At 43.8% G+C, this 13,847-nt stretch overlaps 1 protein-coding gene across 8 annotated transcripts in view; it reads left to right on the top strand.

The window, feature by feature from the left end:
• The window catches only part of DOCK9 (dedicator of cytokinesis 9), a 1,069,784-nt gene that overhangs the window by 1,036,991 nt on the left and 18,946 nt on the right, over positions 1–13,847 (top strand). For all 8 annotated transcript variants that reach the window (XM_085622123.1, XM_085622117.1, XM_085622120.1 and 5 more), the window contains one exon: positions 10,396–10,534. In XM_085622123.1, coding sequence (XP_085478249.1) covers positions 10,396–10,534 — 139 coding nt within the window. The remainder of the gene's footprint in view (positions 1–10,395; positions 10,535–13,847) is intronic.

Here is a 13,847-nt window from a genome sequence, read left to right as displayed (position 1 = left end):
GGTTCTATCTGCAGGTCCTTAATATTCTTGTCCTCTGCTGCTGGATTTTTCCCTAAGAGGTGTTCCCATGTTTTCTTGGTATGTATCATACCCTATGTGGGGTACTTGTAGCTATTACATAGCTCTGTCCTGCGCTGCAAAGGTATGGTCGCCCTTTTTCGGGTTCCCTGCCTTTCCTGGTTTCACTGTATACTGGTGGTGCGGTCTCTTTTGTCTGTCCGGGCGCAGCTTGTGCTGCTCCAGGTTCTGTCATTTTCAGTGTTGGTTACATCGCTTGACCAGTCTGGCATGCTGTTTGCGGTGTCGTGTTCTGGCGTTTCCGCCTTCCTATCTGGCGTTTCGGCCTGGTCCTCTGTCTGGTGTTCCAGGGGGGCTAGGTTTCTCCTGGCTTTCCTGTGTTCCGGTTGACGGCTTGGGTCCGTCCTCCGTGTCTCTCCTCTCTCTCTTCTGGCTGGTCCCACTTCTCTTCGTGAGTCGGTGTGTGTCTATAGAACGATCCTCCTTTGGGGGTTGTGCTACATTTCCCTGGCCTCTACCCTCGGCTTGCGCCTGGTTTGTTCTGGGTGCACTGCTCCATGGTATTGTCAACTGCCGGCTGCGTACGCCTGCTCGTTCTAGTCCACCGCCGTGGCCCTTAGTGTGTTCCCTTGTGCCCCTGCCTCTTGTTCTGCTGGGGCTTTGCGCACCTGTGCCTTTCTTCTTACGCCTGCGCTTCCTGGCAGTGGGCCCGTTCCTGCCTTGTCTGCTTCCTGCGGCTGATGCCTGTTCAGCTGTCCTCTAGCGCTATGTGTTTTCCTACGGCGGACTCTGTCTCCGGTTCTACCTCTTCTCCCTGAAGTTGGAGTGGTTCTTTTCCTCCTGGGTGCTCCTCTGCGGCTGTCTGTCCCTAAGAGGGTTTGTGGCAGTTGTCCCTTGGATGGGCTTGGGGGTCTCCTAGTCTTCCCTTCGCCTTGTTCTTGCTTGCTTCTGCTTGGTAGGGTCTGGGCCGCCTTCTTGTCCCTGTGACACGTCCCCTGCTGGGGCCCTGTGTTTCTTCCTAAAGGGGAGGTTCTCTCGTAGGCCCTCCTCCCCTTTGGGTATCTATTCTACGTTAAGGAATCTGCGGCTAGTAGTCTCTATCAGATGTACAAGTTACTTACCATCGGTAACGATGTATCTGTTAGAGACGATTCTAGCCGCAGATTCCTTCACGGCCCGCCCTTCCTCCCCGTTCTGCGAGGACCTTCAGTTTGGGTTTCTGCCCTCGCCTCCCTCCGGGTGGCTTGTCTTCTGTTGGTGTCTGCTCCGCTTCCTCCCGGACAGGATGCTTCATTCTGCTTGATTGTTCCACCCCTTCCCTTACGATGCATGGTCGTTTGGTTCATGTGTGATTCTGCGTCCCTCCACCCTGGTTTTTTCTCCAGTGTAGGGGCCTACTTTTACTCTTCCTCCTTTTACTTGCTTGGGATTTCTGATTCCTTTGCGGCCCTCTCCATTGTTTTTTTTTTTTTTGCCTGAACCTCGGCATTTTCGCTCCTTTCAGGGGATATGGCCCTCCTTGTGGGTGTCGTCTGGGGGTGAATTGCTGTTACTCCTCTGTTGCGGGCTTGTTGCCCTTCACTGTTGTGGATTGTGATTACAGTCTCTCTCTCTCTCTCTCTCTTCTGCTATGGTGTTTTTTCACGTGCTTTCTGCCTCCTGGGAGGATGTCGCCTTAGCTTACAAAGGTGTTCCTCAGAGCGGTGCTCTGCTCTTTCACTGCTATGGCTTTCATCGCCATGGCTTTTTGTACCTTAGGCTTGGCACTTTTCCAACTGGTGCTGTTCCTTACCTTTCGTTTCTCTCTTTTCTGTTTCACTGATTTTTCGCACACTGTTCCCATACTCTCCACAGTTTTTGTTTGTGATGGCTCCGCGTTGTGGCGCAGAAAAGTTTTCGGAAGAAAACTGATGTCAGCGCGCAGGGGTGGGGCTTATGTGACCTCGCTGATGTCACGCCCCCGCGGACGACGCCAGGGCGGAGTTGCGTGGTACCGAAGCGCCCCCCCCCTCAACCTCCCGCCCCCGGAGCGCAGAGATGCTGGGGCAAAGAAAGTTTTCCGGGTCCAGTCTCACGCCTGGGGATATTCTACGTTAAGGAATCTGCGGCTAGAATCGTCTCTATCAGATACATCGTTACCGAAGGTAAGTAACTTGTACATTAGAAAATGTCCATATATATGATATACAGTTAGTAAATTAGATTTGTGACAGCAACTGAGGTACTTCTCTGTCCTTACTTGGTTTGTATTTTGCAATGCATAAATATTACTAAGATCATATAAATTCTGTTTTAACAGCAAGCAAAATGGGTGAGACGTACACTGTAGTTGGTCTGTTACTACAGCAAACCTTGAACCACAATACCTGAAATGAAACATTCATTGCGTATTTAATTTTTTTGTAATTTTCAGAAAAGTTACTTCTAATAAAATACCCCTTATGTTAACCTTAAAGAAGTAATAGCCCCAATCATCTGAAAGACTACCTACAAATATAATGTAAGCTTATTAGTTTAAAAAAATGTTATTCGTGATTCCAAACCCTTTGACAAAAAATAAAATATATATGAGTATATAAAAAGCATGTTTTAAACCGACAATATTCCTGTATATAAACGAGTCCTATATAATTCAAGGTCAGTTTTACATAGTACCACTGGTCTTATCATGAGCCTATTGTACGCAAAAAACATAAAGCTTCAGTTGTATATACAGTATAAGATGTCCTATTTAGTTTCAAGTAAATCTTGTTCCATACGTTAATAAACCCATAAATATCTAAATCCTGTTCCCAAAGTATTTCAATAATTGACTTTGGTCTGTGTTCAGGGAAATATGTTAGTGTTCTGTAAATAGTTGTTTGTACATGGACCTGATTTGTAATTTGTATGTGGACATAAACATCGGGTACACTTTGAGTTTTCTGTGAATAATATTTATTGCTCACACGTTACAGAAGTAAGTTGCTTGTACATAACCCATATAATGCACTTCTTTATATCAGTAGATAATAACAGCAGGAAAAAGAGAAAACAACCAAGTAGGAAAGAAAACTGTAACTCAAAGTAGACTGGCAAAACATGGTCCTGTTATTATGCCAGATAGAAGATTTAGGAAAATCATTGTTCTATTTAATATCTGGGCATTAATAGCCTACAAACATATTTGAGAATAGGTGAAGGCATCGAAATTATTTTATGGTGTTGTTGAGAAAAAAAGCATATTCTTTAAAAGGGAAAGGATTAATACAAGTTTTTTCGATATCAACCCTAATGTTGCACAAAGGATTATCAGTATCTGGCAAACAGTACAATGATTGCTTCAGATTAAAGGCTTTATGATAGAATGGCAAATCTGAAAATTAAAATTTTTCTCATGTTTCTTAATTTTAGTTTAGAAATAGATTAACACATTTTTTTCTTATTCCACAAAAAGTGATAAATAGGAGTTCAGTTTTCTTAAAGAATGAAACGGTGATGTTTATATGTATCATAGAGAAAGTATATATAATTATAGGAACCAACATCATTTTTATTGAGTCAAAGCAGCTTCAACAGAACGGATATAAATCCTTCCATCTTGTGATTAAACTTTGTACCATGTTTACAACTTTGTTCAGATTTAATTTATTCATGTCTTTTATGGAACTTGAGAACCACAAACACAAATGCTTTATTTTGTTGGAAGTCCATAAACATTTGAGCTGTTGCATTTTTGTTTTAGACAGAATTTATTAAGTGGAAGGATTTTAGATTTATCAGAATTCTGAAGAAATGCACATAATTTCTTCTAGAAGAGCAGGTTATGATATTTTAGGATTAAAAATAAATGCATATATAGACATTTTTTAAGTATTTCCCTTAACTTTGTATATTAGTATTTTTTAATTTTTTAGGTAAATGGTTCCAAAGCCAGGATAAACTAGTGGTGATAAGGGATAACCCTTTCTTACTCCACTCAGTAATTTAAAATACAGGATGTTGTTCTGTTAACACATGTAGACGCCTTATGGAGGAATACAATAATGCAATCAAATTAACAGTAGTAGTCCTCAATCCAAACAGATCCAAAGTTTGAAACATAAAATTCTACCCCTTCCCGTCAAAGACTTTCTCATCCTCAAGAGTTATAGCAGGTAGTTAGTTGGTGTTTGTAGTTGTCAGATTTACTTTATTAAATAAAAGCTATCTTGTTTTATCTGACAATAATCTACCATTCACACAGCTAGATTTTTCACATACAAGTAATTTTGATTATAAAAGTTCTAAACATAAAGCAAACCTTTTATACAGATGTTATAATTAATAATTACAAGTGAGATTGAGTGATAGTTTTTGAGTAATTTAGGAGCAGAGCAATTTTTTAAGAATAAGACAGACTAATGTATTTTGAAAGAAGCCTTGAGCTGACTTATTATCCAAAAAACATTGAAAATGTGAAATAGTTTGGAGAGTAAATGTTTGGAGGAATGTGACTAAAACTCAATGGAAAATCCATCTGAACCAGGGGCTTTACCTTATTTAATTAAATAACTGCCTTAATTGTTTAATCAAAAGGAATATCCTCCTCTAGAGAAGATAAATTAGCATCTACTGCAAACTCGTTCTTTATTAAAGACAAATAATGTAATGTATTTAGATCCTGAGTCCATTCAACAGAACAGGGAGGAGGGTGGATCCACCCTCCTCCCTGTTCTGTTGAATGAACTCAGAGAGTCCATTAATAGGATGCCAATTTGGAGATTTGTGCACTAGCATGTTCTGATTTCCATGGGCTCCGCGTCCGACAGAGATCAGAAAGAAACAAACATCGACGCACTGAGGTATTGCAGATGTGGGGGCCTGGAAGTCATGTGAAGCCGTACGATGCCACCTATCAACATGCGAGGGAATTCCAACAGAAGGTGGCCCTGGCACCTGTTGAAATTCACAAGGTGATTAATATGTGATTAGATAGAGTTTCTACCAGAAAAAAGGTTAGCGAAGTTAAGTAACTTGTTCATCGGGAATATAAGTAAATGCAGGGTGATATCATAAAGAAGTCAAAACTTTAATAAGTGTCTTAACTATCCTGTTATATAAGATTCATGTATGATTTGCTTACATATAATTGTTGACTCTCCAAGCGTATATATGTGAAAGTTTTATCAGTCAGATGAGGAAATTAGCGGCGTAATTAAAAAAAAAATCCCTAAAGGAGCTCCTATAAGTGATACTGGTATTCAGAACAATATGATTGGCATTGTGTTGCTATGTGTCTGTTTTGCCACCAAAAAACGAGGTACCTATTGTACTCTTTGACACTGAGTTGACGCCAGTTCAACCTCAGTCAAGGTAGCGCTCAGGCGGTGTTGAGGCACCTATTTTTCCAACCGGCCTGCCGCCTTCACAAGGGAGAACACATACCTTGCATTCTCTGTTTGGCACTGATTCGGGCAATGATTGTGATGCAGGTGTTGAGTTTAACCAACCATACTACATAGAGGATTGGTATAATGATCTGCACGATGTTAGTGGCCTTGATACCTTCCCTGAGTCATGGCTCCTCTCACCCCCTGGTGCCACTGCAAGGAGCACTTTTTATGCTATTGTGACTTGTAGGGTGGCCGAAGGCCTTGACCTTCAGCTTCCCAACTTGCAGGTCAAGACCAGTGTCCTGACAGAAGTCCTCCAACAGGGGCAAACACCCTTTCAATGAGGCACGTATGTATACATTGTTTGGGGCATGGGCCAAACCTTGCTTGGGCCCCCCAGTCTACGGTCAGATAAGACACAACCAACCTAGCCCAGGTGACCCTGCGTTTTTATCTCAGCACCCATCCCCTAAAAGCTTGGTGTTGCAGGCGTCTACAAGCAGGACAAACCAAAACACATTTCCAACTACTCCCCCGATAGGGAGTCAAAACAGATGAAGGGACATTTGGAAAGAACATCATCTCATCCACTGGCGTGGCTCTTAATCCAGCTGCCTTCTGGGGCACTATCCCCACATCCTTTTGGATTCAGTGACTCAAGTCCTCCCTACTGTGCCTTAAGATCTCTGATCTGTCCTCGTCCAGGCTATTCAGGACAGTTGTGGCGCGGACCAGTTGTCAGTTTGTTGATGCTTGGACACCACTGATTCTATCCAGTGGGACATTGACACTAGTGTTGATATTCGCCACCGTACATGGCTGCGGTCAACCATTTTTTCAGGCGATATATAGCCAGCCCCTAAGGGCATTCCCTTTGGGATTCACATGTTACATTGCAAGGCAGGTTCTTCTCCCGAGCGGCTCAAGGAGAGCAGTACCACGACACGCTCCCTGGGATGATCGTCCTCACATTGCCAACAGCACCAGTCCTATTGCCCCCTTCCCGGCTTTGGCAGACACCCCATATCGTCAGCCAATGCAATCTCAACAAGGTGTCAAGCAGTTTTGCAGTGGTGCTCCCACTCTCCCTCTTTCAAAGTTTTTTTTTCCATAGCCAACTTTGAGTTTAAAAAACACCATGACATTACATTGCTTTGGAGAATTATATCCCATCCCATTTGGTGTTCCCTCCCACTGCAGATTTGTTTTTTTGTAGCGTCCCCACTCCTCCCACCATGAAAAACTCTACCACTGTCCCCAGATTTTGTCATGCTTCCACTGGCATCCTTTGGCCCTATAGATGGGTTCCTTGCGTTTTGCACACCAGTGCACAGCAGCAGTTCATTTAGAATGCTAGGGGCTGCAGATTAGTTTCAGTATTGAGCTGTGTCTTATATAGCCAGAATTCACTCGGGTAAGCCCAATTCCTCCACTATGCCCAGCGGAGCAACGCTCGACTGGCTTCTCTGCCTGTCAGAGTGTCCACAATGACACTCCAATACGACATTATAATGGGGCAAGCCTTTGCCATATGGAAGAAATTGGCGCCAGCCGAGTGGCACTGAGGGAAGTCAGATGAAGTGCATTTACCCGGCATCCAGAGATGCCTAGGTGTCATGTAGGTAGTTTAATTGAATGTGCTTGAGGCGAGCCAGGACGGCTAGAATACGGTGAGCTAGTGGGCATCTCGCCAGTCTGCTTCATTTAACAAGCCCAGTCACTGTTCCTACAGGCCCATGGTCCAAGTTAATGGACCACCCAGTCAATTGCCCCCTATTTAGCCCCATGTATTAAACCCCTTTTAGCATGCCCTTAATGGAGCCCAGCCCCCTGGTGGGGGGCAGGATTTGACGAATTTTGCCGGGTTGGCAAGCTGTAACATCCGACATGTGGGTCCTGCAAATTGTTTGGAAGGGGTGTGCCCTGCTCTACCATTCCATGCCGCTGCAGCTTCCACTGGACTTTCTGGTGCTTATGTCCTATTTTACACCTGTGTCCTCTCAACACCTTTATCTGAAAGGAAACATTTGAGATTCTCATACTGGCCCAGGTCTTGTCTGCCCTCAGCGTTGTAGACTAGATGGTGGTGTTGGGCCTGCAGGATGCCTATTTCCAAATTCCCATCCTGCAGGCCCATCAACGCTACCTGCAGTTCGTAGTAGGTCAGTATAATTTCCTCTCGCTCTGTGACCCCATTGGTCTCACCAGTGCACCCTGGGTATTCCCAAAAGTGCTGCCAGTGGGTGCACCAAATGTTGAGGTTCCAGTTTTGTCTTAACTCGACAATAGGCTTTTGAAGGCATGCTCACCCCAGGCAGTCGTCCACCACCTCCAGACTATGGTGAACCTTTTGTCATCATTGGGGTTCACTATTTTATTTATTTTTTTACAGAGTTTTATATAGCGCAAACTTGACCCGAATCGGGTATCAGAGCGCTTTACATAGCACCAGTTGCATTACAAGAGGACATATTCATTTTTGTTAGTGATTTGCCCAGAATCACAGGATATTCAACATCATTGCCGACACTCGAACCCAGTTCCCCAGATTTGTATCGGCCACCTTTTAGCCTTTAGGCCAACTCCTCTCCACTATTAATGTGCAGAAGTCACATATGACTATTTCATCTGAGTAATTCTGGGCATGGTTCGGTTTTGGGCTCCCCTCCCCTAACACCCCCCCCCCCCCCTTTGGTCTCCGAGAGAGTCCTAGCTCCATATCAACCGTCTGAATGTGAGGGCCGTCTGCTTGGCGATGAAAGCCTTCCTTCCAATCATCAAAACAAGGTAGTGAACTACCTGGCAGGATTGTTGCATGCCTGGGCAGACGAGCTCAGCCGTCACGCCTAGCAGTTTGAGTGGCATATACACCCAGGGGTGGTACAAGGTCTCTTCCATGAGTGGGGAGAACCTTAGCTTTCTGTTTGCCACTGTAGTGTGTGTGCAATTTCAGCACTTCTGCACATTGAAGTTTCCAATGCGTCTCTTGTTCTGAGACGTTCTGCTTCGAGTGAAGCTTGGGATTTCTGTATGCCTTTCCGCCGATATCCCTCCTGCCCCATGCTCTCAAGAAAATCAGGTCTGACTGGGCTCAAAGCCATCCTAGTGGCTCCAGATTAAGCACAGAGAGTATTATATCCAGGACTCCTGGGCTTGAGCATCTGTCCTCCGATCAGGCTGCCCCTACGAAAGAATGTGCTATTGCAGAAACAGGGCAGTGGTCTGCACCCCGGCCTTTGCAATATCCTCGTTTACGCAAGGGGATTGGGTGGCAACAGCTGAACACCTTCAACCTTGCTCCTGCGGTGGTTGATGTCATCTTGGCAGCTAGGAATCCCTCAGCAAAAACTGTATGCCTGTCGGGGAAAATTTGTGGTTTAGTGATGTACTCGGCAGATAGACCCCCTCCAGGCTAACTTATATGTTTTGTTGTTTGTTTTGTCCCTAGATCAGTAGTGATTTGCTCTGGGAACAGCTACAGGCTCTTTCAACTGGTTTATGGTTACTGGATCAGCCCTCATTGTTTAAGTCTCTAGTTGTCATACGCTTTTTGAAAGGTTTGCATCATTTGTACCCTTCATGTCCCTTGCCACAGTGGGAACTTAACTTAGTCCTCACATATCAGATGTGCACCCCCTTCGAGCCACTTCACAGCTGTCCTTTATGGCTTCTCACCTTCGGGACAGTGTTCCCTGTCGCCCTAACATCGGCACAGCTTGTGATTGAGCTTCAGGCTCTCTGTGTCATCCCGCTATACACCTTTCCAGACAAACTGGTTTTATGGACAGGAGCCTCCTTCTTTCTTAAAGTTGAGAAGCCTTTCCATGTCAGTCAACACACCACCTCAAATTCTATGCTCACTCCTCCAAGGAAGGGTAGAGACTTCACTAGTTGGACCCCAGGAGAGCGCTGAACCCAAAAATATTGGATGGATGATTAGCTATTTTCTGGATTTTCTAGGATGAAAAAGGCAAGGTTGAGCATAAGACAACCATCTCCCACTGGATCGTGCTTTACATTAAGATCTGCTGCGCATTGCCCAGAAAGCAGCCTCCGGAATGAGTGTGTGCTCATTCTACCAGAGCCAAAGCTGCTACCACTGTGTTGCCACATGGAATGTCTTTCCTGGACATTTGCCAGGTGGCTATGTGGGTGTCCTTCATACGTTCACAATGCACTATTGCCTGAACAGTCCAGTTCGCCGAGAGGAGCATTTTGCCCACTTGGTCAAATGGACTTTATGGTTTGAGTGCTTTCAGAGACCCTCCTTCGAATAGTTATTGCTTTGGTATCTATTCAAAAGTTGTGGAATCTGCTGCTAGAAGTATCTATCAGAAGAACAACTTACTTACCTTCACTAACCCTCTTTCTAGTTGAAGACTCTGTCTAACCTCAGATTCCTCAATGATACTCCCCATTCTGTGATCAAACTCTATCCATTAATAAGGTCTCAAGTCTAGGATTCTGCACACTGGTCACCTCTTATTTGCTAGTGCGGCTTTGCGTCCGGGTGCATGGACAGCCTCGAAAGCAACTGACCGCGCCTATATAGGCTCCACTCGCAATTTCTGGAATGGAACGGTGCAAGTGTGGTGCCACACGGCGCAAACTACAGGCGCACAGAGGTACTGCTGGAAAGTTTCTGGATCCAGTCTGACACCTGGTGAATCTTCAAAATGTTTGGAGTCTGCAGCTACATAGTCTCTACCAGAAACAGTGTTACTGAAGGTAAGGAACTTGCTAGTTAATGGTAAAATATGCATATTTTTTGGTATGGTGGGGTGGGCTCTAGACTCTGAAGTTGGGCTCTGCCATAGTCAAAAAGCTACTCTTTAAAAAAAAAAACAGTACATGAATGCACACAAATTATGATTGTCATAAAATGTTTGCTAAAGCAGTGAAGTCTTCGTTTTTAAAGTTGCTCAGTTATAAAATCTCTCATAAATCGGAGGCAGCTCTAAAGCACATGCATCTGACAGCCTAGAGGACTCCCAAGTAATTTGTTTTTGTTCATGTGTTTCAGGCAATTTGTTGAAGCCTGTGGCCAAGCTTTGGGAATTAATGAAAGGCTGATAAAAGAAGATCAGCTAGAGTATCAAGAAGAGATGAAAGCCAACTACAGAGAAATGATTAGAGAACTTTCGGAAATTATGCATGAGCAGGTTGGTACATTTCCTTGCCAATCATGACACATTTCAGACTGGAGCTAGTTTTTTGCCTACTCTAAACAAACTTTTCTTGTGAGCACTGTCGAGCTATTAAAATTTTCGAAAGGGTCTCAAGCATGCATATCATGATGGAACAACAATATGTGGTAAACACTAAAATGTGTTACGTTTATTGCTGCAGAGTGGGTCCCTTATTCACACTACAGCACTAAGGAAAAATGTCTACGCTCTACGTCTAATTCTAGTAGATAGCTACAAGCCCTTATAATATAGTATATGAAACAAGATACAAAAATGGATGGAATACAGAAGTGGTGTTTTAAAAATTGGACATACAAAATGCACTACATGCAAAAAATATTTGATGGTTAGTTAACATGGGGGCATTGATCCTGGGTCACAAGTGATTGCTTTCACAAAATTACCTTCCCATGTTACGTTATTTTATTTTCACAGTTCTGAATAGAGAGATGTGGTAACATTTGCCAAATGCATGACCAAGAAAAGCATTCCAACTTTTAACAAGCTTAACACAGCACACCATTAGCATGCTAAGCAATAGTATGCAAACCTCTGCAATGAGGCAACCTACTCTACTCCATCAAACGTGCTAAATACAAGAATTAGCAGAATAATCCATAGAATAAGAATTGTATTCCAGCTAAAGAGTAATACTGTACCCCCTAGAAAAGATTGTCATAGCTTCTAGGAAATTTTGGCAGTCCAATCCCCAATGGGTTCCCACGTCCCCGTCCCCCCCCCCCCGTCCCCCCCCCCGGAATAGAATTAATTCTCATGTATTACTGATCTCAATTGCTATATGTATTCTAAAAGGAGAAGTGCCTTCACAAAACAGATTTTCTTACTTTAATGTGAGTGGGCTTTTTTATTTGTACGCTTGTCCTGGGCAGTTTATCTGTTTTACTTAGAAGATGATTGTTTATTGAATTATTTTGAGATTCAGGTCTAGAGTTGAAAATCTGTATTTTTATAGCCTTGTTAGATCTTGAATGCTAGTTGTAACTTTCATCCCTCATTATGTCAAGAGCTGCAAAAGCGCATTGCTAAAAGTGTACTTCAGGATCTTCTTGGCATACCTGAAAATCCACCACCACCATAGGAAACCTCAGATGATGCCCCACCGCCTCGCAAACTGGCCTTCTCTGTCTTGGTTGCCCATAGGTCCTTGAATCTACTGCCTCTTTTTGCCCAGTTTCTACCACTCCAGCATCTAGGGTTACCAAATTTCTATCCTCGCCCTCTCCGATAACCACTTTTAGTATTGCTGCTAGTTTTCTGTTGGTAACACCCATGCAAGATCAAGCGTGCTACTGACACCCACAATGTGAACACAGGTAGTTCCCCTCACCTCCGTGCCATCACTGGTTCCTTGGTTACCAACTCTCCATCCCTGCCTTTTTAATAATCTTCTACAAAATAGATCATCTTGATGTGAAGGTCAAGTCACTGGTTTTCTCCCTGTTCTGTGATCAGACCCTATCCATTAATAAGATCTCAAGTCTAGGATTCTGCACACTGGTCCCCACCAATTTGCTAGTGGGGCTCTACGTCTTGGGGCATGGACAGCCTCAAAAGCAACTGACTGCGCCTATGTAGGCTCTGCTCGTCATTTTCGGAATGGAACGGCGTAGGTGTGGTGCAGCACGGCACCGTCTTCAGACTCACAGAGGTACTGCTGAAAAGCTTCTAGATCCAACGTGACACCTGGTAAATATTCAATAGGTTTGGAACCTTCAGCTAGATAGTTTCTACCAGAAAACACTTTACCAAAAGTAAGCAACTTGTTTTTACTGGTAAAATATGCATGTTTTTCTATTGTTTGGTATGGTGGGCACTTGACTCTGTCGGAGTCTGCCATCGTCAAAAAGCAATTAAAAAAAAACAAAATACAGGAATTTTACTCTTGATCTATTGAGTGCAAAGTTGTTACTCATTTTAGTACTTCATTGTGGAATGTATCATTGGGGCAACTACTTTTTCATGTTGGGTAGTATGAACCCTAGAAGTAGAAGAATTTTCTTGACTTTGCCCAACACTTGCTGTTTCAAAACAAATCCATCCAAGTTAGTGAATTTCTTACAAATGGTCACTCCCACACAGCTGGCCACACCCCAGTCCCCTCTTCTTCCAGATCACTAATCTCATTATGTCTCGCCAACGTTGCCTATTTTACAAGGTTCTCATTGACTCCTGTATTCATATTGAACTCAGTAGCAAGAAGGTATCCAACTCCATCTGTCCTGTTGTCTTATGGTTCAGAAAGCTCAAGAACTTCATAGCTGCTTCTATTAACCAAAATCATTCTGAATTCGATAACCCTATGACATATTCTGCAGAAGACATTTTAGGGAAGAAAGATAAAAATGTCACTATTGTTCCAAAACTGTTGTCCACTGTACTGAACAGAAGACCAAATCAGGGAAATCTAGACAGAAGAAATTAAGTGTAACAGACTAGGAATCCTTTCATTTCATCCTCACCTCATATTCCCCCACAACAACAGTGGACCACGTCTCTATGTTGATGCAAGAAGTGAATCTCCTGCTGGGCAACGGCACCATCAAGTGAGTGCTGTACTCGAAGAGGGGGCGGGCTGCTATTTGCAGTACTTCCTTATCTCAAAGAACATTGGTCTCAGGCTTAATATACTAGATCTTCGGCCATTGAATGCATTTTTGAAGGAAGACAAATTCATACTGTTCATTATGGCTCAGTTCCTCTCTGTTCTGGATCTTGTGGGCTGAATGGCGTCCTGGGACTTGCAGGATACGTATTTTCATATATCCACCATGCTGCCCCATAGATGTTACTTGCGTTTCCTGATGGCGTCAGAACATTTCCAATTCGCTTTGCTGCCCTTCAGCCATATCTCAGCCCCTCAGATGTTCATGAAAATGATGGTCACTGCTCATCTTAAAAAAAACAAAGGGGGGAGTAAAGAGGTACTACTCGACCAGAGCAGTGGAGGTGGATACGCCCTCCTTCAGTCTATAGATACTAAACACAAAGATCCACCCTCAGATAGATTCAAAAGCCATGTCCTCCCAGTTTAAGTATGTTTCCTACATTGGTGGGAAAAACACACAGATTGTTTAAATACCCCTCACACACCAAAAGGGCCCTTGGTGTCATGCTTCATCCTAGGGGTCTTCCCGCCCCTCTACCGGACGGGGCGTGCTACGACCTACGGTTACGCGGGAGAACGGTTGTTTTGAGACAACTATGTGTCGGGTAGGAGTGTGAGTGGAAGGGTCAGGAGTGAATGGAAAGGTGAGGTTAAAAAATA

The sequence above is a fragment of the Triturus cristatus genome, chromosome 8 (assembly GCF_964204655.1).
Source record: "Triturus cristatus chromosome 8, aTriCri1.1, whole genome shotgun sequence".
In the NCBI taxonomy this organism is placed as follows: Eukaryota; Metazoa; Chordata; class Amphibia; order Caudata; family Salamandridae; genus Triturus; species Triturus cristatus.
This window is presented reverse-complemented; position numbering and strand designations above follow the sequence as displayed.